Raw genomic sequence first — 24764 nt, 5'->3', positions numbered from 1 at the left:
TACACCAAGAAAAAAAGGGATTTTTGTAAGAGAGAAAGGAAAAAATAAATTTAACAAAAAATGTTGCACAGAGAAATAAGATTTCTGGTATTGTCATGAGTATAGCTGTAGTACACTTCTAGTACAACTTCTTGTAGCACATTTATTATAACCGCCACGAAAATAATAAAACACAAAAATTTCCCACTGCTATACACTATACACTAAAGAATAAGCATTTTGCGTTTTGTGTTTAAAATCATCACATTTTCGAACCGTTTTATGTCTGCCACTGCTACTATATCTCTCTGTATACACTATAACACTATGCCTGATGCTGCGGCAATGGTCTTTTGATAATATAATAAGATGAAGGCAAAAAAAAACCTAAAAGAAACGAAATCGTACATTGCATTAAGTAGAAGAGATATACATACACGAAGCTGTTGCAGACCGTTTTCGGAATAATATTTCGTAGACTTTTGTGTATGCAATGCATGCAAATTTTCCTCTTTAGTTTTTTTTTCGGGTGCGACGAAGGGGTTGGGGTAGAAAAGCGCTTTTCAAATCTGCATTTATATATTCCACCTTTAACGAAATGTTATCTTTGATTCTGTTCTTGTCATAAAATTCCTTTTGTTCCGTTCAAAACGTGATATTTTCTCAGTTATTTTATGTGTCAAATGCGAATATGCAATTACGAACGATTCACGATCTTGATAAATTTGGAAGCGTACCTCGAAGTGTACATATTTGTGGGTTAAATTGAAGAAGGCGAAAACTTTCAGTCGCAGAGAGCGTTAATTATTATGTTCTCTGTCTGTAGTATACAAAATTAGCGACAAATAAGACAAACGAATACGTTCAATTTACCTCTTAGTGGAGACCCGCCTGAAGTATTTGCAAAAGTCGTAAAGGGAAAATTTTCCTGAGGATTTTTTGCAACAACTTTCGCAAGTACTTCAAAAGGCTCGTTATTTGGCAGGATTTTTAATGAGCAAACATTAACGTAGCTAACGTAATTTGCAGTACAAACGTCTTGTGGACATCCATAATTGCCGTCAAGGGAAGAAAAGGTCGAGGAAAAGGTTCGAACTGTAGTAAAAAAGTGAATCACGGGGATAAAGTTAAAATACTTTATCTAACATAATGCGAACATTAAGCACTAGAATCTTTTGGCCATTCGTGTTAGTATACATCAAGGGTAGCTTCAACTATTGATTCTTGAAAATTGACTGTGACAAAGTTTGCAATTGAATTCAAGCGTGATGCCATCAGAAATTATTGCTCTCCGTGCCATTTATGCAACATTTTTTACGGGCTTCCTTTTAGGAAGTCAATGGAAACAATTAGTATGTCCTATCACCATAAAATAGCGCTTTGTATTTATAGCAGTCATGTCAAGAAAGTAATAATTTTTAATTTTTATGTCTACACCGTACTTATTCCGTGCGGACGTAAGGACTAGCGTCTTTCATAACATGAATATTTTACGGAAATGGTCAATTTCTGATACACTTCCCACACAGAATGTAACCATAAAAATCCCAAAAATTCGAAAAGCAATAAATTTTTAAATATCATTTGATCCCTGAAACATAGGGAAAAAAATGTAATAAAAATTTATGGTTAAAGTGGAACCTATATTATGTGCGTATTTATGCGAACGCTATTTCGTCGGTATGCTTTCGACATTTTCATCATTTTTCCAGAGCCGCATTTGCGAACAAAATTTATTATTTGAATTATGAAATGAAATCATTCAATTGATTGGTATTGACTATTGATGACAACATTTCTAAGTATTTAAAGTTTTAGTTATTGCAATTTAAAGTCTAAATTAAGGGACCATCATATAATCATAGTTAAGCTTCATGTGCGTGTGAAAATTTAATATCCGAGCTATGAACCCAGATATAGCCTACATTTCGACGTTTAAATAATTTGTTTTCAAAACACCAAACGACGATTCTCTTCCAATATTTATGTCTGTTTGTTCAGAATAAAAAATGTGTTTGTGGTAACTTTAGTTGTTGTAAGAAGAGCAAGCAGTTTGAGCCAACTTTTGTAAACTGTTCTTCGTTCCGTGTATTTACTTTTTTGTTTTCAGAAGTTTTAAAAAAACCGAAAAATTATTTCAATACCCACAGCCACACGTATTGCTAGAAGCAGTAGAATTATATTGAAGAGATAGATCAGGACATATTGACCCAGAGTCCACTTTATCCTTCCTCATCGTGTCGCTGATGCAGATTGGTTTAACGGGATTTTGTACCTGGTGACTGTTGTTGTTCAGATCAGTGGTTGCCCTGATAGAGGCTTAGCATAGCTTTACAATGATATCCCGCACACTATAGTAGACACCCCTTTCCAACCTTTGCACCTTCACCACCTGCCAAGACGTTAACATGAAAATTAAACGACGGCGGTTTTGGACTAGATGCATTAGAGCTACTCTCGTTAGGGTCCATTCTGGAGCTCAATAACGAAAGTGTTACAAGAAACGCCCTTGCAAAATCTAACAATATCACTAACTTCTTTGCTTCTAATACTTTGGATTGATTGTTAGAAACATCCATTGCTGGAGCTACAGAATACAATGGAATTCCTTTCAACATTCCATTTTATGAAACATTTTTCTTTGCAATATTGTCAACAAATTTGAAATGTATGTAGAAATGCGCTCATGCCAGATGGTCATCGGAATCCTTTTCTTGGGGCTATAAATGTGCTTAAAATCCGAAGAAATATATCCGCTACATAATCGCATTATCGTCTTGTTATTGTTGAATATTCAAACATATCGGTATAACGAACGTACGGAATGCATGTGTACTAACAATGCAATCTTAAACTGATTTAAAAGTTTCTGCATACATAATCGAATACAAAGTATACAGAGCGTTATATTCAGTTATCTTCAATGGGGAGTAGTAGCAGTAGCAGCAACAACAGCAGCATCAACAGCAACAACAACGACATCCATGTATACTTTATCCAATTTATTTGATAGCTTTCCGGTTCTGTCCTATTCGGAGATGAAAATACATCTTCGCCATGATATAGATATAAGCAACGCAGCGATACATTTTGTTAATGTGAGAAGAATTTCATCGCAAAGTACTCTCATCGAGTAATGTGATGTTGTTGCGAACACACATTATGATTTTTAAAAAAATACGTAAAACTAGGTGAATCAGAATTCCATCTATTTGAGTGCAGATATCTATTTGAATTCCATGTATCAAATATACATGTGCCAACCAAACCATCTCTGCGAACATCATATTTATGATAGTTAAGTGAGTGGAAAAGGAAATGTTTACAGAATTTTAAATCGTATTTAAGTTAATAATCTTGTCTTGAAATGGAACATACAAATGTAAGTTGAATGTTTTAGCTTATTATGACTATGAGGAACGTCTATTACAGAAGGATGGATTAGAGTCTGTTTGAGATGTTAGTCTACAACATAAAATAGTTTTTGATCATTTCAGTTTTTTTTACTTTGATTTTTAGAGGATAAGACTATTGGGATGAGACAAGATAAGTCACTTATCATGAGTGGGTAGGGATTAGAATAAGGGCATATTATTGGGACTTCTATTTTCCGAAATTTTAGCAAAATACAGTTTGTTCACCTATAGAAAACACAATTTTAGATTTATCAGAGTTGTAAAAATCATCGATGTTCCCAGTCAATTAAGTGATTCCCAGTATGTGATGTTTTAGCACAAAATTTGAATTTGCAAGGGAAACCCGCTGTATTTACTACTTAATTGTACCGAAATGTCAGTGAATTTTCGGTAGATTTCATTGAATTTTTAATCCCGTCATTAAGATGATTCACGTCTCTCTACGACTCCTTCTTTTATTTTATTAATCTAACTTTCGTCAATTTTAAATTTCAATTTATTTCAATAAAGCTGACAATACCGACTTGAATGTGACATCCTAATCTATGGCTTCGATTGTATTGCTTCCTTTACAGTGCGTTTGGACTTATGTGGTTAAAAATACCGAATATCTGGATGCTTGCCCAGTTTCTGCGTCATTTACAGTCGTTTTTAACACATTCCAGCGCTATTAGGCTAACTTTAATCCATTAAATCCACATTTGTCGATTGAAACCAAGTTTTTGAAAAAAGGTTTAGAATTACTCAAGTAGTTATCGTGCTTTCCGTTTTTTGTCAAAATTGCATAAAACAGATCATGGCGAACTTTTCCAGGGATTCCCAACAATAAACCCTGAAGAGTGGAGAGCCGAGAAATAAACGCCGGCGGCGTCTAGCCGGTTAAAAAAGGTGTGGCGGCGGCGGCGGCTAAGTACAGCTTAGCCGTTAAAAAAGTTCAGGCGGCGACTGGGCCTAGCCGCCGACCAAAAAGGTCGGCTGGCGGCGGCTTGATGACAAATTTTTGTAATTTTCACGAATGTCCATCGACAATATTCTCTACAAATTCTTGGAAATTTTCTTAAATTTCTCAATTTTTCTTGGAATGTTGTTTTGAAGAAAAAATAAAAAACTTACGAAAATCAAAGTAGAAAATATCTTAAAGATAGACATCGCAAGGGACATTAAAAGTAGGAGTACATTCTCAAGTGACGGTACTGTTCCAAAAAATGAATTTAATGTTGTTGGTTTGTGTCGTCTTTTTGTCTTTTTTGGATAAAATATGCACCAGCCGCCGAGTTAGCCGACCTAAACCTCTGGCGGCGGCTTACGGCGGCTAGCTGCAATTAGCCGACCAAAATCTCCGACGGCGGCGGGTCGTTTTGGGCCTAGCCGCCGTTTTTCGGCGGCTGAAATTTGGCGGCTCTCCAGTCTGACCCTGACTCAGAATAGATGATTCCTTACACATTAACCACCGTATCGACACTCTGAAAACTACTTTAACATCATGCTATCAAACATTTTTAGAAAACAATCGTCCTGGGTCTCCTGGGTTCCTATTTTCAATTATCTAGAGTAAGATGCCGAACGTACAACCGACAACTGAACGACGAATCTGAGCAGATTTATAATTCGAATAATTTTTCTTTTGCAGGATCTACAATCCGAAATTGAAACGCATCGCATGGTCTACGATCGTTTAGATGGAACCGGTAGAAAATTGCTGGGCTCACTCACATCACAAGAAGATGCCGTTATGCTGCAACATCGTTTAGACGAAATGAATCAGAGATGGAATCATTTAAAATCAAAGAGCATAGCCATTAGGTAAGTGGTTAAAATTTTACGGTTACAGCTGCTTTTCTCAACACTTTAAATAATTAACTGCACTAAACTTAACTGAAGGATTTTGCAACAAACGAATCTGTTTGGAATTCTGAATTTTTACTGAATTTTCGCTGGAACATGTTTGATATTTGTGTAGAATCCTAGTTTCACATACAAAAAACGGCGCTAAAAATATCGAAAGAAAACCACAGCTCTTCATTATGTACGTGTTATATAACTACACATATGCATGCTATCTGCCAAGTTTTTATTTCCCTCAATTTCAAAAGCGTCCACACAAAAAAAGCTCTTAATAGTCTTGCTCGGATGTGTACGTAGATATTTCTATAAAAATTCACTACCCCATTCCGTAATAGAGGAATAGAAAATATTTTTGTTGTGGTTCGCTGTCAGATATAATGCAAACAAAAAATAGCTTAAATGATTTATGAAGAATGTTATACTCATTTCTCATACATGGTTCGAGTTAGGTATACCGTACCACATACCACACTCTATACTACTTCATTGTACAACAAAATCCGAATGTTGCAATGATAATAAATCGTAGTCGCTGTATATATGCGAAATGATATTTGAATTTAAATTTATAATGTTCTAGATGTGGTGTGACGTGCACCATATCAGATAACAGATAAAAAAAAAGTTATCTAGTCCAATCTTCGTGGCTTGAATCACCCTGGCTTGGATTACAAATTTTTTTGTTGGAAAAAAAGAGAAAAATTCCAACATTTTTCAACTGACCTAAAGCTTACTCGTACAGAAAATTTTGTGAATTTTTTGGTCTAAATTCAGGCGATTAATTTTCAAGTGTTAGTCTAACCTATTTTAACCATACTCATAAATGGGAAACGTTGTTCGAGTTGGAAAACAAAAATCAGCATACGCTTGAAACATACGTTTTTGCTGGTGAAAGAAGACGAATTTTCCTATCTCGAATTATCTTACAACTCGCTATTTTATGGGATGATTTTCATACAATTTATTCAAAAACGTGAGGTAAAGTTAACTTTACTTCACGGGAGCCAAAACGTTACCTCAAGTTTTTGAATAAAATACATTACTTGGCCATGGGGAAAATAATGGAAATGGTACTTGGCGTGTTTGCCGACCTCGGCTATGCCTCGATCCGTAAATTTCACACAATAAGTACCATTTCCATTATTTGCCCCATTGGTAAGTACCATTAATTTTTATTTAATTTTGCATACCTCGTTTTCCATTGGTCAATGTTTATTCGGCGCTGTTTTTCATCCGATGGAAAATGGATTTTTTTTTCATTTCTCAATCAATAACTGATGATGCAACATGCCGTTGTTGTTGTTTATGAAAAAAGAAGAAAAAAAATCCATTTTATATTGAGATGGTACGGATGCTACGGCGCAATTTTGCGTAAAGTAACATTCAACATTACACTTTTTTGGCATCACCTGGTCGATAGCTCAGTTTCAAGGATCGGTGAATATGTGCGTGTTTTGGGATGTCATTTTCAGGTTTTTTTCATTCTTTTCCCAAAAATTGTCTAGTTGTAGGAGAGAATGCGGGAATTTTTTTTCTAAAAAACAACGAAACGGACAACTGAAGCTAAATGAAATTTTTTTATTTCAATGTTGAATCTCCCTGTATTTTGAGTGGAGCGTAAAATTAACTAATTTTCAAGTCTGCAAAACTACAACGCTTAGAGTCAAGGCATATATTTGGAAATCGATTTAGGAATTTTAAAAATATTTGGAAATTCCAGCTAATTTGTGAATTTTCGAAATATTTTCACCGAATGAAACCGATTTCAGTAAACTTTTTTTTTCCTTGAAAACTGTTGACCAGACGCCTCGTTTAAGTCCGATAATAGGTCGGTGGCCGAAAATCCCGGGTAGATACCACCATAAAAATGTACGCTTGCTTTTAGCAAATTTTTGAAAATTTTAGTTTATTTCACGAAATCTGAACCGATTTCATTAAACTTTTTTTTGCTAAAGCTATTGACAAGACGCGTAGTTTGACACCAATATGAGGTCATTGGCATTATGTCTCGGTGAGATATGACCAAAAAGTGTTTGTTTGTATTCGACATTCCGAGATATTCTCAATAAATCTCAAATGATTTCTGTAAACTTGTTTCCCTGTGGAAACAATTGCACGAAATTAAATTTTTAGAAGATTTGTTCATTCTGTTTCGAAGTAAGGTGAAATCACCTCGACCCAAACGTTGTCGAAATTACATTTTTTCAAATAAAAACTGAAGATCGGTGTCATTCGAAAGCTGCAGCATATGACTTCACTAGAAAAATAACTTTGGCTCGATCAGGTTAGTTGGGTGAGTGAAGTAGGTGAAATCAGCTTCCCAGTGGTGATAAGTGTCATCTGCGAATTTGGACTCGTCGAGGTTATCTCGAAAAATTTTGCAACCATTTTTTTTAAACGGTTTTGAGCCAAAGCAACATTTTCTGTGGGGTAACGACTACCAACATCGAAAAAAAATATTTCTGGCTTTTAATGACCCCCAAAAAATAGCACTTTTATAAACACATCTCCCACAAATTTTGGGCTACCAACCTCACATTGGGCTTAAACTGCGCGTGAGCTTGACCAATGACCATAGCTTTCAGGGAAAAAAAGTTTACCGAAATCAGTTTGCATTTGGTGAAAATATTTCGAAAAGTCACAAAAGATCAAGTCACATTTGTTACCGCAAAACATAGCCAACACAGCTCAAAACCAGGTTAATTTTTCAAAAATCAAATTTGGGACCTAGTTAACACAGTTTTGAAAGTCAGAAATGGTGGCAATAAAATAATGTCCACTGAATCGCTCAATCGTTATTTAATGTCTTGATCATTGTCGCAGTTTTTCTTTTCGCTCTTCTTAAATTACGTTCAAAATTACATGAATGAAGTGGCATATATTACAGAAAAAACAATTTGGGAATATTGGGGGGCATATTTGGGAATTTTAAGAATTAATTCCCAAATAATATGCACTGCCTGGAGTGTTAATGGGCGGCGAAGACCAGCTAAATTTATGACTGAAATCAACTTAATCAACTGGATTCTAGCATCATTTTAAGGAGTAGTCCAGAAAGTCGATCCAAAATTGATCAACGTGCTCATATCTCACGTCATGGACTTTTTTTAAATTTAAAATTTAAATTTAAAGCGACAAAAGCTGCCGGCGTTAAATTGAACAAGTACAAAAAATTACTGGAGCAAAATTACATAATCCTACCGTTTGCAGTCGAGACGTTAGGCCCATGGTGTGCCGAAGCAATACAATTCATCGATACATTAGGAAATTTGATCCAGGAACGAACTGGTGAAAACAGATCAAAAATGTACCTGAAACAGCGAATAGGTATGGCAATACAACGCACGAACGCTGCCAGAGTTATGGGCACTTTTGGTGAAGATCATAAAGGGTTGGATGAAATATTTTATATTTTACAAAATATTTCAGAATAGTGTTGTAAATGGAATTCAAATCAAAAAATAAAAATGACAGGAAAAAAAAAATTTAAATGATATATTTTCATATTTTTGTGATTAATTCGAATATTAACTTTGCTATCACACGGAAAACATCAAATCCGCTTAGTAACCAATGTTACTAATATATTTTTAATTTGAACGTATTTAATGAAACAAACTATTTTTGAGACAGGATACGGGTTATGATACCGTATATAGTTTTGAAGCAATAAATGGAACTGTTTAAATTGTCGGATTTCGTAACGCACGTCCTTTTGCCGTTCCCATAGATTTATTTATCATTATCGTCAATCCTTGGATTGATAGTGGTGTTCTGTGATCATTTTCTCGTGATAGTCCGATTCATACAATCGTACGATTTACCGCAAAGTGCACAATGCAAAACAGTTTCAAAACTGATGTTACAACCGCATTCAAGCGTTCAAACGCTTCACATGCAGCATCTTTTTATACCCTTAGGACGATCTTAGATCTGATCTGAATCTGGTTTCATTCAAACATGTCAACCCAGATTCAGTTCAAAGACAGGTTCAGGTAAATCATCAATCATATGTCATCCGTGCGAAAGAGATGCAAGATACGGATGAAAATGTAACCGAGAGAGTCGCAAATAATCGTCATCAATCCCATCGAATCTGACAACTTCCGAACTTTACACCGTAGCCAACTCTATTTTCAACCAATTCATTAAAATAAAACCAATACAAGACTTAATTAATACCTACGTTGAATATCCTTTAATTCCTACCCATTCGAAAGTATTTGCAATTATTTGTGTCCATTAATTGATTGATTTTTCACATGTGTATTATGTACGTAAAATCTGATAAACAAACACCAACCATTGCATGCTATACAATACAGATATTACACGATAATGTCTACATTACTGATCATAAGATTTTTCGTCAACATTTCCCTGGCGACTACGAAAATAATAAAGCTGAAAGCACAATTTATTGTCTCCACCTATTTTAGTACTAAACGCATCGGCCAATAGAACAACAATGAAATATCACAATAATCTGACTGTGATTCTGAATGGAATACTGTTACTGTACACAAGTGCAGCAGTATTGAATCATGACCATTTTAAATTGAAAAGAAGCGTAGGCCGGGCAAAACTGAGAAATTATCTACCGAAAGTACTGTGCTCAATGAATGTGAAATTCGTTAAGATATACTATGAATTTGAGTCGGAAGGTAGATTGTTGGATGGTATTATTGGCGGAGGCTCTGGCTGCGTTCATCCATCTGTAACTATACTATCGTAAGTTGGCTGCATAAATTTCTTAGGGTGGTGCTGTGAATAAAGGGATTCTGCCTGTGAATATCATCTTCAATAATGGGTTATGTGATTGGCGAGAATGCGGGCTCTGATTAATCCAGAGTAGTTCATCATGTTCATTGCTGATACGTTAGTCAGGCTAGTCAAAGTGGCGGGGATTTTTTTTTCGCAAGATTTTCATCGTTTTTTACAACAGCTTCGTGATGGGTTGAAAATTGATTGTGAATTGGAATAACCAGGCGCGCCGATTTTTGTTTTGGGTGTTGGGTGCTAATGCTCCCAGAAAACTTTTCACTGCAAAGCCTCTTAGAAAGCGCAGAACGATGGTCAGTAAAAATTTCAACAGACACAGATGTTCCTGTTACGGCATACCGTATAATAGCACCGAGTATTCTGAATATCAAAAACCGATAAATGAGTGACATAATATATATTATGCACCTGTTGCCAAGATTGTTATTTTGACGTGTAGGACATTATTGCCCTAGCTGAAGGCGTGGGCCATAATGTCTACACGTCAAAATAACAGTCTGGCAATAGGTGCATATCATATTTTATCTGTCGAGAACCAATATATCGAGATAAACAAAAACTCCCTAGAGGGATAAGCTCGAGATTATCGTTCTAGACAGATAATAAATATTATGCACGTATGACAAGGCGGTCGAGGCTTGCCGAGACGGCTTGTCATACGTGCATATTTATTTTTATCGCATAAGCGAAAACATATGCGAATGACACTTTGACAATTTACAGAAGTATAATGTTTGTTTATATATCCTAGGTGAATAATTTTTTCGGGGAATCACACCGCGTATGCGATAAAATTGAATACTTTAGCGGCGCAGGCGAATTTTTTACAATGGAAATTTAGAACTTTTCCTACACGGAGAACGGTGACAAAAATTTAAATTTCGTACAATGATGACATTAAGATGTCACCAGACCTATTCCAATTTATTTGAGCTAGCGGTTTTACATCCGTTCTTTGTAGGACAAATTGTTAGGATGACAAAATCTTAGATAAAGATTAACAAAATCTTAGATTTTCTTCTAGAGCTCTTGAATATTCCGAATAACATGTGAACGGAATGGAGTTCAGTAACTAGAACAAGAATTATTCTACTCTTCACCAAGGCCGGACTGGCTGCCCAAAAGCCATTCGGGCGCTGAATGGACATAAATTTGTAAAATTACCTTCTCTAATTACAGGCATAGAAAAAGAGGCGTCAATATTTTGACCAGTACGAATGGTGGATCTCATCTAATAATATTCATGATGAGAGACTTGCAATACAGGAATTCCCTATTTCCATCACTGTTTCGCAAAAAACACGTTGAGAATTTTAATTTCTTCTACGTGATCGTTTCTGAAACGAAAATGTCTGCTGAGCACGAAAATCTCCTGAAAAGCTTGTATTCGCATCACAGTATATTAAATGTCGTGGTTGTTGCGATGGATCCCGCTTATTCGGATCTAAGTGTTATCGCATTTAATCCATTTGAAAACCGAACCACCCGCCTACCGAATAATGTGTACAAGCGAGAAGTGTTGTTCGTCCAGAAGAATTTGAATCTATTCGGCAGTCCATTGAATGTTATCATGTACAAGGACAAAAAATCAACATTGACATGTCCGACGAGTTCTAAGCTCATCAATTTCAACTACGATGCATTTCTTCCTAACTTAATATCGTTACGGATGAATGCTACACTCATTCTGACAGCTCCATACGTTGAGGATGCCGACTTTGCCAGTGTAAGAAATGCGGATTTCATTGTGAATGCGAAGGTTTACCCCCTTAATTTACTCAGAACGTTGGGATTGGAAAAAGCGATTGCGCTCAGGCGAGATGATATCTGCGTACTTGTACCGTACGATAGACATCACAAAATCTTTGACCATTTATATAAAATCGTCAGCTCAGAGGTTTGGACGTTCATGTTTGTGGTAATAATTTTGGCATGGATGAGCTTTCACACAACGATATGGGTTCGGGGCTATAAAATGTGGAATCGTCCGTTTTTATTGGATGTGTTTGCGTTTCACATGAATCAGCCATTAAAAAAGCTGCCAAAGATAGTTGCTCTAAGGTTGATCGTGGCGTCGTGTTTGCTGTATTGTCTTGTCATCACATCAGTGTTCATAGGCTCACTGTTTACCAGCATGTCTGTCCTTAACCACTCTCAAATATCTACTATAGACGAGCTGCTAAATATTAATCAACAGAAATTGTTGATCAACAACAGGTTCTACAAATACTCGGAACATTATCTAAAGGATTTTCCAATCAACAGTCATTTGAAAGTGGTCGACTTGTCCACATGGATGGAACGCATTGAGTCGAATGACTTCCGCTACGCATACGTGATGCGAAAGAGAAATGCAAAATATTTCGAAAATACTCAAATCGTCAACCGTGAACCAGTTTATTACACAGTGAAAGAATGTATTGTACCGCTCATGACATTGTACTTGGTTCGAGAAGGCTCTCCGTTTCTGAATCGTTTGAACCATCTACTTCGATCATTTGAAGAAAGTGGCCTATTCGATTACAATGAGGAGCAAATAAATCAGGCGTATCACAAGTTGAATCACGGTCAACTTCATTTTATCAATCGGTTACCAGAGGAGTTGGCGCACGTAGAATTTGTTTTTCGAATGTGGAGCTACGGACTGCTTTTAGCTACTGTAATTTTCATTATTGAGCGGTTTGCTTTCAGGCTTAACAATTGGTTTATTGTGAAATGGTGCAGAAAGAAGACCGAGTTTCGTTAACATAATCAAAGTAGATGCTGAACTTCCGCGACTAAAGCACAAAAAAGGTTTTTTTCTGATCACAAGCACTTTTCCCGTTTTTAAGAATGTTTTGTTTATTTACAAAATTAATATACTTTTGAACAGTTTGTTGTGGGTGTATCATGCACTAATGACGTCATGCCATGGATCCCTCATGAGTTGGTATGTTCAAGTATACGTGACGATTCTGACAAATTTGGGTCAATTTTGATTTTTTTTGTGAGACAGGTTTAGGTGGTATTCGAAAATGCAATGAAATAGCGTGACGTCATTTATGCACGACGCCATGAGACGTTTTATTGAAATAATCATAAAAAAAGAATGAGTCTTGAACTCGACATTAATTAATGGATTACTACGCGCAACCTTTTGCCCAATAATATTCTGGCAAAAGAAAGAGATATGAAGTGCACGCTTTTAAAATTAAAAGTGGCAAAATGTGTTTCAACCGTCGATTCAACTTAAGTTTATAATATTTACTTAAAACCTGTTGATAACGCAGCAGGCGTCTATATAACTGTATGGCTGCCGCAGCTTGATACGGCCGTATTAAGCCAAAATAACGTAACTCATTGTCCGAGTTCTTTGGATGCCTTTCGAAAGCCTTGAACTTCTTTTCGATTTCATTGGAAAATTGAAATGTTTCAGTGGAATACAGAAGAAGCTTAAAGCTCTTTGAAACCAAAGACACAAATGCGATACGTTGTTTTGACGGAACATGACAGATCCACACACGGTGCGGTTGAATGAATTTTAACTGATTATTTCGATGCACTTTTGATATTTTTGGATATTATTAGTCAGCTCGGAGCCCTGAACAAGGTTCCACAAAAATTTTTGATTTTCATCCGTACCGTCGGTGACAGTGGTGCATAGCCCATCCTGTCAACAGAGAGAGTGGTACAAAACTGGTTATGGTTGCAATCGGTAGTGCCTGAAATTCTAATAACAATTGTACAAAAAAAAATTTACCATTAGTGCAAGGGAAGCCGGCAAAGACACGCTAAAGTTTAAAAAACGTGATTTTCAAACAGTCATACAGGCATGGATACTTGAGGGATGAAGCTAATAAATAGTTCTCGCAGTAGAGCAACATCTCCTCTACCAATTACCAAAAAATGATTTTTGGAGACAGTCTACGCAGAGGCCGACAGTAGCTCAAAGTTTTTCCCTCATGTTTAGTAAAATTTGCGAGTTTCAGAGGCACCTGAAACCTACTCTTTCAAATTTTTTGTTATTAAAATGGGTAATTCTGAAATGCTGGAAATCTCCGCTGTCCATCGACACCACACTTGCAATGACTCATGTCAACAGTGCCGACATGTTGCGTGAATAAGTGAAATGTGTCCTTCTACGACGAAATTTATTGGGATATTATTCTGTAGAACAAAAGTGTAAACAGAATATCTGAAAAATGTCTGCATGATTTTATATCTCACTTTAAAAGCTGTAATTTGAATGAAACTAAAAGGATATCCGAACCATTCTAATTCATTCTAATTGGATTCTCACTCAGATTCTAATAAGTGGGATGGCATCGGGATGGCAACAATATTTTTCAATAATTTCTATAAAAAAAAATTAAATGTTTTTTTCAATGGTTTTCATGGTAAATCTTCTTTTTATTGAAATATGAAACTTTTTTCTCAAAATCGCACACGGTCTATTGTTATTAGAATTTCAGGCACTACCGATTGCAACCATAACCAGTTTTCCACCACTCTCTCTGTAGACAGGATGGGCTATGCACCACTGTCACCGACGGTACGGATGAAAATCAAAAATTTTTGTGGAACCTTGTTCAGGGCTCCAACCTGACTAATAATATCCAAAAATATCAAAAGTGCATCGAAATAATCAGTTAAAATTCATTCAACCGCACCGTGCACAGTGCATCCGTAATCCCAGACGAAAAATGAGGCATAGAAATAACGCTGTGACTATTCGCACGCGCGTGCGAACAGCCATTTCACATTGGATTTGACTATTCGGACGCGAGTGCGAATAACCATTTCACATTGGATTTGACTATTCGCACGCATTCAAATTTTTATAGCAAATCAAAATAATTATTTAAAAAAAACTCAAATCAAGCATATTTCTTTTATATAAGACAAATTTCTTGGATTAAATTCTGTTGTTAAAAACAAAGGTCTCCTCCAGTTACAATTGCACTTACATATTTTCAACAGCTTTGAAACGAATGACAACTGATAGTAGTCTGAGATCGAAAAATGAATTCAACGAAAAAAAGAAGATGATAAGAATGAGATGAAAAATCTCGGTTGGATTCTTTATCGCGGTTGGATTAACTCGAAGCTGCTTATTTGTACTCGTAGATCAGTGCATTGTATAGAACTGAAGTTGTTTTAAGTGGAAAAGAAAAGAGTGAATGTAGTATCTTAGTACACGCCTTATGAATTTACACGTGTATTTATGGAATACTGCCAGTAAAAATATGTGAGAAATATGTTTCGATTAAAATATGCGAAATCAACATTGATACTCAACACACAAAAAATTCTTTAGAATTTATTCTGACACATTTCACGTGGTGCCGTCTAAACAAACTTGTGCAAATTTACTTTAGGATTTCGAATTCTACTTAATAAGTAAGCGTCATGATCATGCCCGCACGTTAGTTAGCGGGCGTGACGCAAGTCCACTACCAAAAATGTTTTTAAAAAAAATTTTTGAGGACGGCGGAGCATATTTACAGCAATTTTTTGACTTCTCCCCCTTAACTCTAACGACCCCCAAACTAGGATATCTGGAATCTAGGAATCAATACGAGTTCAACGAGCTATCACACGTTACTGCAGCTTCAAAATTGGCCGAGATATTGAACTTCGAAACATTGATGTTTGTATGAAAATAAGCAAAATTTCGTTTTTTTAGATAACTGAAATCGCCTACGTTAGTTAGTTAGTTAGTTAGTTAGTTCCAGGATTCCAGGATCCAGGAACTCCTAAACGTTTCTATAGATTTTTATGAAATTTTGGTTATAGGCTAATAATGGCCCAAAAATAAGATTGGAATTTTCAAAAGTTGGAAAAAACCCATATCTTGGGAGCTGGAGCTCCTCAAAGTCTCCATATACAAATGTCATTATAAAAACCAATTTGTATGTGTGTGTGTGTGTTTTGTATATTTTAGTGCATGATATGGATGGCAATGTGGTGAAAGGGGTGTGTTGTTTTTGGATGTGTTTCTTGTTGGAAATTGTGTGGATTATGGATTATTAAATATTAACTTACACCAGGTCGGTTCCAAAATTTTAAGATGACAGATGATTCCTCTGGCACTTCCTAACTTTCATCGGATTTTTTGATGGATTTGGGTTATTTTCGATATAAGGGAGGTGTTCCAAGGTTGGTTCCTAAATTTTAGGATGACAGATGATTCCTCTGGCACTTCCTAACTTCCATCGGACTTTTTGATGGATTTGGGTTATATACGACATGAGTGAGTTGTTCCAAGGTTGGTTCCTAAATTTTGGGATAACAGATGATTGCTCTGGCACTTCTTAACCTCCATCGGTTTTTTTATGGATTTGGGTTATATTGGACATGAGTAAGGTGTTCCAAGGTTGGTTCCTAAATTTTGGGATGACAGATGATTGCTCTGGCACTTTTTAACTTCCATCGTTTTTTTTTTGATGGATTTGGGTTATTTTCGATATAAGTCAGGTGTTCCAAGATTGGTTTCTAGATTTTGGGATTCAGACTGATTTCTCTAGAATTTTTTAATTTCTATAAGGTTTTTTGATGAATTTGGGTTATATACGACATGAGTGAGATGTTCCAAGGTTGGTTCCTAAATTTTGGGATGACGGATGATTCCTCTGGCACTTCCTAACTTCCATCGGACTTTTTGATGGATTTGGGTTATATACGACATGAGTGAGATGTTCCAAGGTTGGTTCCTAAATTTTGGGATGACATATGATTTCTCTGGCACTTCCTAACTTCCATCGTATTTTTCGATGGATGTGAGCTGCAGTCGACGTGAGATGCGTACAAAACTAGTGACCCTTACCCCCAAACTTCCAAAAGAACTGATATCCCCCAAAAAACCCAGAAGGGTAAATGTGACGCAAGTCCTTTGTCTTACTTACAAAATAACTGATATCGCTGAGGGTGACGCATTCTGCGCCTGTACGCAAACGTTTTATCAACAGAAAAGTGACCCAAAAAGTTTCAGAAAGAAAATTTTACCAAAAAAAATTGCGTCACAAAGTGGCAGATGTTTAGGAAACCATGGCTATAACAATAGTTAAAATAGGACAAAATCCGTCGTAAAATAATGGAATTTAAACGGAAGAAGGCCGAATCATCTGCCACTTTGTGACGCAATTTTTTTTTTTGGTAAAATTTTCTTTCTGAAACTTTTTGGGTCACTTTTCTGTTGATAAAACGTTTGCGTACAGGCGCAGAATGCGTCACCCTCAGCGATATCAGTTATTTTGTAAGTAAGACAAAGGACTTGCGTCACATTTACCCTTCTGGGTTTTTTGGGGGATTTATATCAGCGACAAATTACTTCTTGACAAGAACTTCGCTCTTGTTCTTTTTATTTATCCATTCCAACACACTCAAAATCTCAAAATTGTTTTGTAACTACATGTACAGCCGTTTTATACGGTTGAACTCTTATGAGTCTTATTAGTACTGGCTATTCGTACGCTGAAGGGACCGCGTCCAGTACTCGGTGTTTTGGCTATTCGCACTCCAGTGCGAATAGTCAAATCCAATGTGAAATGACTATTTGCACGCGCGTGCGAATAGTCTAAGAGAGTGTGGAATGGATATTCGCACGCGCGTGCGAGTAGTCAAATCCACTGTGAAATGCCTAGAAATAACGCAGAGCAGACAAAACCCTAATCTCAAATTCAATGAATCATCATCAAATATATTTTTGGTTGATTTGTGACATCATCTCATGATCCCGAGCATGACACATTCAATTAATTCAATCAAATAACCCGATGGAAATTCGGATATGCTAGAGAAGTCAGCCCAAATTTTAAAATCTACAATCGAGTTTTAGGAACCACTACCACCACCCCAAAAGACTAGAATCCCAAAGCCCGACAACCGTGTCGCTCTTTCATCTACTTCGAATTTCATCAGTGATATTCAAATATAATTATAATGTCAAGCGACTTACAATTGGGAGTTGCTTTATTGTGGACCAAGTGTGATCGAAATGTCTTATTACTCAAGAATGTGCGTTATCGGAAGGCAATGCCGGTGTACTTAATCTTCTGTTTTCATTGGCCATCGGACGTTGCATGACCTCAGATGTCCAAAAAATTCATTGCCACTCACCACTCCCATCTGTACGAAAAATAGGTCTTTTCAAGGCCATCCACGACCAGTTCAAAATTTTCTTACTGCTGCTTTGGAATGTGGGGACCAAACATATCCCTACATAGTAAAAGAAAGTACGACCAACTTCTATAGGCTGCTTTTAATAGTATATGTTGTCGTATTCGAAAATAACAAGAAAAAGAGAAATCATTGTACCGTCGTCATCACACTATTCTTGTATACGAACGTTGAATTCCAGAAATGTAAACATATTTCGGTTTCAATTGGCAAGGGAAAATTATGCCCCAACCTACATAACGAGACTACGGTTAAATATATGTGGGTCGATTCAATATTTACTCTTCCATTCCTCTGAATACATTCACAAATCTCGTTTTGTGTGATGAGTACGACTGCTCGTATTTAATGTTAAACGAAACACGAAACATTTCAGCAAAATAGTTATATCGCGAAAGCTTTTATTCGTCGCAGAGCATTTTGATTATTCGTATGTGAAAATATGTATCTGAACAAACCGTTATGCCATCTGGCTGAATTATCACGATCACCGGCTGTGCGTGTTGGCAAATTTTATATAAAATTTAATTAGTCATTTGTTATGCGTTTCCACGGGCCCTAAACAAACCATGGACGCATGTAGATAACACTAAAGCTGACACATCAACTATAAAAAATGTTTTGGGTTCCAAGGTAGGTAATTAATCTTTCCTCAAGCATTTTGCGATTATTTCAATGTGATGGGATGGTGGGGTGCTGATGACAAAATTCGTAGACAGAGTGCGTTGTGTTAGTTTTGTTCAAGGGGCGTTTGGTGGTGGCCCCAAAATTCGAATTGATTTCCCGCACAAAGAATTCGGTAGGCTTTAGGCATGTAAAAAGTGCGAAGCTCTGCAAGTTATCAATTCTATGATTTGAACATACTGATGTCTTTGCTGCTATGGGAACATCAGAGCTTATTTCTGGGAATTTTAATAATGACATTACATTTCAGTGTAACCATAAATATGAATTTTTGAGATGTCAAATGTACCCTAAATCTAAGTCTAACTATGAGTAAATGAAAAAGGATCTATTTACTCGGTTGAGCATTAAAATATCTTTCAATTGGTTTTTGCTGGACTGGTGTCCGTTTATTTCAAAAGACAAAGTAATACTAAAAAAATGTCTAAATTGGTGGTACTCAAAATACGTACTTTTCGAGTTATATTAATGTGTCTGTCAACACTGAATTACGGACGTCATTTATGGATGTCCCCTGTTGCGTGCAACTATAATTATAATTCGACCTTAAGCATGTGATGCGTCCAAATTAATATCTAACTCAAGAATATTTGATGTGACGACTTAACTTGACTTTATCAATTATATTTGAAATGGGTGTTCAGAACGTGCACGCGTGCCCTGACTACGTTCCTCTTTATTCTAATCTAAACGGCAAAGTCTATAAATATTGCGAACGGAGTATAGAGACATGTCGAATCGATGTATTGAATTAGTATGGGCGATTTTCTTGAATAGAGGAATTTATTAGTTTGCTTTGTGTGCTAGACAACAAACAGAAAACGTTCCATGGACTTTGGGTGTTGCTTTGGAGATATATATCGAAATAACGTCGTATTATACCTTAAAACGCATTAGTTCTGTTGTGTATGGCATTTCGGATAAATATACCATTTTCGGTGAATTATATTTGGGTCGACCGGTTCGGATTAAAGTTTTTGAATTTAATTTAACCGAAATCGTTTCAGTTTAAATCCAAATTATAAATTTTCGATTTATGGAATGATTCCAGTGAGATATTGTTATTATAAGCCATAAGTATAATTGAATTAGATTGGCATTTTCACCATAATCTGTGGGCAAATTTTATTTCAAAAAAATTGGTTTGTTTATAATCACATCTTCGGGAGCGCCAAAATTCAATTATCTAAATCCATTCCACTGATCAATTCTTGTTTTAATTCACAAATCACTTAAATGGAAAAAGTTGTGGGAAATTCGGTACAGCCATGCAATGTTATCATCCATCAAAACTGACATGCTCTTAAAAACAATTTTCCATCCTTTTATCGGCACGCAACATAATACCCTCTACATTACATAATACTTAACAAGGAGAAAAACCGAAAAAAAAACGTTGGTTGAGAGTGGAGTATGGAGTAAGCTCATAACACTGAATCATTTAATAACAAAATACTGTCAAATTGTAATCGGTTTTGTTGGATGCATTGGTTGGTAATTTTATTAATCGTTTGTGTACCATTCGGATTACTTCCAGACGCATAATTCTACTAATATCCACTGTGTGAACAGACACATTATAATTACGTAATAAACAGTGAATATCCATTCATGCGACAAATGGTAGATATCTAACGTCCAGGGTCAAACTTTGTTAATCTGAGTCATATACCAGGGTTGGATTCGCTGATGACGTTTTAGAGGTGACAACTCTAAATTTGTTACTTTCATATCCTTTGGTAGTTTCACAACTACGGTTATTTAAAGTAGTGTCTGGACCCTCCAGTCACGCCTCCTAACGCAAGTGTTTCAATGCTTGCGTGATGAATTTAATGAGGGACCGTGAATTGTTGAAAATGTTAATTGGGTGAGTTCTTGCGAAATGAACAGAAAATATCTCGCTGAGGAGGAAACGATGAGAGCAAATCTTATCCCATTTACATTGGCGAATGTTTCCGTTTCGTTGACGTCTATTTCATTCTATTGGTACAGTTAGAAATAGCTCAGAAGTTGAAGTCAATAGAAGGAAATAGACGTCGTTGGTGGCCACCTCTATCCATTTCGTTGGCAAAGGTTTTCCAAAAGAAAATTTTCTTGAAATTTTCCAAATAAAAAACTTCGGAAAACGGAAAACCCCATTTGGATTTTCCCAAAGAAAACCCCCTTTGGATTTGTTAACAGAAAATCCCCTTCGGAATTTACCAAAGAAAATCCTTTGAGGACTTTAATGATTTTATGAGTATTTTCTATGATGAGAGGGAGGACTTTTTTTTACAGTTTTAAGGTGGATTTGTAACAGTTTCTGAGAATTTTATTTTAATTTTGAAAATTTCCTTGAGATTTTCTTGGATTTCGCAGGATTTTTTCGTTTTGAGTTTTTTTTTGAGGATTTTTAATCGATTGATTTTGTGTATGAAAGGATTTTCAACTAATTTCAAATGATTATGTATTAGTTCGCATCGTTTCCCCCTCGCATATCACACACCCATATATTCTACAATAGGGTGGGTCGTATTTTCATTTTGTTTTTATTTTAAAAGGCCTGGCCCCAGGCTGTACTCAGAATTGACCAAGGAATCCGAAACAGCAAAAAAAAAATTTTAAAAATTCATTTTTCCCTTGCCTCTAGGCTGATTTTTGATTTTTGTGGTAGTAGCATGAAATTGTACACAATGTTGACAGATATCTCGGGCAGTTGGGAACAGAAGACATTCCTGCTAACTGTAGTTAATAGCTGAGGAGTCCAGCTATGAAATACCGTAAGAACGTTGTTGTTCTTCGCCTTCACTCGGGCAGGGTAACTCTGTCAGTGTTCCCAACTAAGACTTTTCAACCAAAAATTTCAACTGTATTTGCAAACAAAATCGGCAAATGACGACATAATGCATCGTGTGAGGTATGTCTGAACAAGTAATCTCATAGAGAATCCATTGCAGAGAAGTTTTATGATTACAAGTTGAAAAAACTCACAGGAGCTTTGTTTTTGAAGCCAAAAGTTGGCAATTTTTTGTTAGAATGAAAAAGTTAAATGAACAAAAAAGGTTCTAATCTGGTGAAATTGATAGTTTTATACCTACAGTGAACGACATCTCAAATGTCTCACTGTCAAATTTTTCTGAGAATTTTATTGTGTCATTGCAAATTCACAATGACATTCTCTGAAAAAAATGACAGTGAGACATTTGAGATGTCGTTCACTGTATTCACCCTAAATAACAATTTTCTGAGCAAATAAACGTAAATTCGTCGATTTTTGTTCATTTAACTTTTTCATTCTAACAAAAAATTGCCAACTTTTGGCTTCAAAAACAAAGCTCCTATGAGTTTTTTCAACTTGTAATCATAAAACTTCTCTGCAATGGATTCTCTATGAGATTACCTGTTCAGACATACCTCACACGATGTATTATGTCGAGATTTGTCGATTTTGTTTGCAAATAAAGTTGAAATTTTTGGTTGAAAAGTCTTAGTTGGGAACACTGACAGAGTTACCCTGCCCGAGTGAAGGCGAAGAACAACAACGTTCTTACGGTATTTCATAGCTGAACTCCTCAGCTATTCACTACAGTTAGCAGCAATGTCTTCTGTTCCCAACTGCCCGAGATATCTGTCAACATTGTGTGCAATTTCATGCTACTACCACAAAAATCAAAAATCAGCCTAGAGGCAAGGGAAAAATGAATTTTTAATTTTTTTTTTTTTTGCTGTTTCGGATTCCTTGGTCAATTCTGAGTACAGCCTGGGGCCAGGCCTTTTAAAATAAAAACAAAATGAAAATACGACCCACCCTATTCTACAATTCTCCGAATCAATGTCAAACCGTTTGATTCAGTAATTTATATCACTCATACGCTACAGGTAAATTTAAAATTTCGATGCATTTATCCGACTTGAATGTTTGATATTAAACACTAAAAAAATGCCTCTTAAAGTATCTTAAAGATCACGTAGCAACTATAAAAGTTTATATCAATTTTCCCCCTCTTTTAATGGAATAAGTCCCAACTTGCAACTTACACGATCAGTTCGTTGAAACACTAACCGAAAGAGGTTTTCCAGATATAAAAAAAAGTTGTAATTCGATTGCAATTTATTCGTTCCAGTACGTCTCAGCTTTAAATCTAAATTTACTGTCGCACTTAAAATTCCTAGTACACAATCATATCCTTTACATAAATAATATAAAAGTTCACCTGAAAACGTTACGCCGTGTAACATGTAGGCGCAACCAAAACACCATATGGTTTTTGAAACATAAAAAACCGATTAGGTGTACGGTTAAGGTATATAATACGAGTGACCTTACCTTCTCCCGAACCACCATCATACATACACTCTCTCACAATTTATGTTAAACCATATACCGGCTGCCTGCAAAGTAAGATAATTTCAACCTTTCCTCAGAATGTGTGTTAGGTTGAAGTTCATTTATTATTCTCACCTTTTTTTTCATCCGTTGCTATTATACAATGGCAGAAGCTTCACGTCACTCTTTATGATAAACAATTTTTTCTGCTGTAAATCTTAAACGTATGTCTTCATGCATTCATCACGCATTCATCTACTTTAAATCTGTTTTTTTTTTGCACAATTCTTACCCATATTTTTAGTTGTAACACTGCCATTGCATATAACGACCCAAGTAAAAAAATCGGTACTCGTATGATATCGGATGATATGGGAAACTGGGGGATCACACACGTATATGTGTGAACATTTTAGAATCGTGTTTGCGTTCTTGCGATTTATATGCACAACATTTCTCTCCCCTTTTCTTTACCGAAGCATTCATGTGAATATCTTACTGTTTGGATGGTATGGCTCCAAAATACACTTCTAACGTTTCTGATACACTAAATACAGACCAGAAGTAAGAAAAGAACAATTTTTTGTAGTCTAAAAAAAAGGAGAGACTGCACTTACAGTGAATGTGAAACGTTCTGAGTAGCTTTCATAAGCCGTTCTGTATTATGCACAATGTTTTCTATGGCATCGAGTCAGTGGAACTATACAGTTTGATACGATTCCATTCAGTAAACGGGGGCTACACTAACTCGCAACACCCGAGGAACGGGTAAAGAATACCGAGCTATAAAAGGGATACGTAAATATAGCTACAACCTCTATGTGTAGATTGTGCATAAGCGAGCGCGTTAGTCTAAAATGATGCAGACTTAAGTGCAATAAAGGTTTATAGAATCAGATAGGCGCATTTATTATACAATATATTGCTTTGTATATTGCGATTCTTTGCACTGTAAGTACATACAATAAAATGCAATACTTGAAGAGAGCGAGAGAAGTGAAGAAGGAGGAGGACGGGGAGTAGGAAACTTTTTGCAATTTTTTATGGTTTTCATCTGAAATAACGTTAAAATAGAAAAATTGCGGTTCAGTGTGCGGAATCTGAATGGTAGAAAAGAAACGGTTGAGAGGATGATGAAATGTTTTAAGTGTTATGATGGTTTAAGGATGTTAAAATAATTTTATGGGAAGCACTTGACTTTTTGAAGAAGAAGAGAAAAATGTGTTCCAACGAAATATTTTAGCGATTTTAAAAAGGGGGATTCCACCCCACATAAAGCATATCATTTTTATTGTTTCATTTACAATTTTATATTCGTAATATTTAAACCGTGCGGACGGTTGTTTGCTTGTCTAAAAGTTGTAGTGTTTGAACTTTTCGAAATGATAGGGGCACGACGAATTTTTTACGAATTAATCTGGACCTTTCAAGTACCGTAAGAGATTTTAATTTCCAAAACCATAGCTCCTTCAGAGTTGTGTTTCAATACTGCGACGAACTGTAATAAGACCTCGGCTTCGGTGATGCATGTATTTATGTATTCGGAGCTGTAGTCAAAGATCGTACGCTTTTAATCATCTTATAATCTGATCAGT

At 36.0% G+C, this 24764-nt stretch overlaps 1 protein-coding gene across 6 annotated transcripts in view; it reads left to right on the top strand.

The window, feature by feature from the left end:
• LOC119076005 (dystrophin, isoforms A/C/F/G/H) overlaps positions 1 to 24764 on the top strand; it is a 339975-nt gene that overhangs the window by 244594 nt on the left and 70617 nt on the right. For all 6 annotated transcript variants that reach the window (XM_037182582.1, XM_037182583.1, XM_037182580.1 and 3 more), the window contains one exon: positions 5026 to 5198. In XM_037182582.1, the coding sequence (XP_037038477.1) occupies positions 5026 to 5198 (173 nt within the window). The remainder of the gene's footprint in view (positions 1 to 5025; positions 5199 to 24764) is intronic.

The sequence above is a fragment of the Bradysia coprophila genome, unplaced genomic scaffold, assembly GCF_014529535.1.
Source record: "Bradysia coprophila strain Holo2 unplaced genomic scaffold, BU_Bcop_v1 contig_232, whole genome shotgun sequence".
Lineage (NCBI taxonomy): Eukaryota > Metazoa > Arthropoda > Insecta > Diptera > Sciaridae > Bradysia > Bradysia coprophila.
Note: the sequence above shows the minus strand (reverse complement) of the source record. Positions and strands in the feature narration are given on the sequence as shown.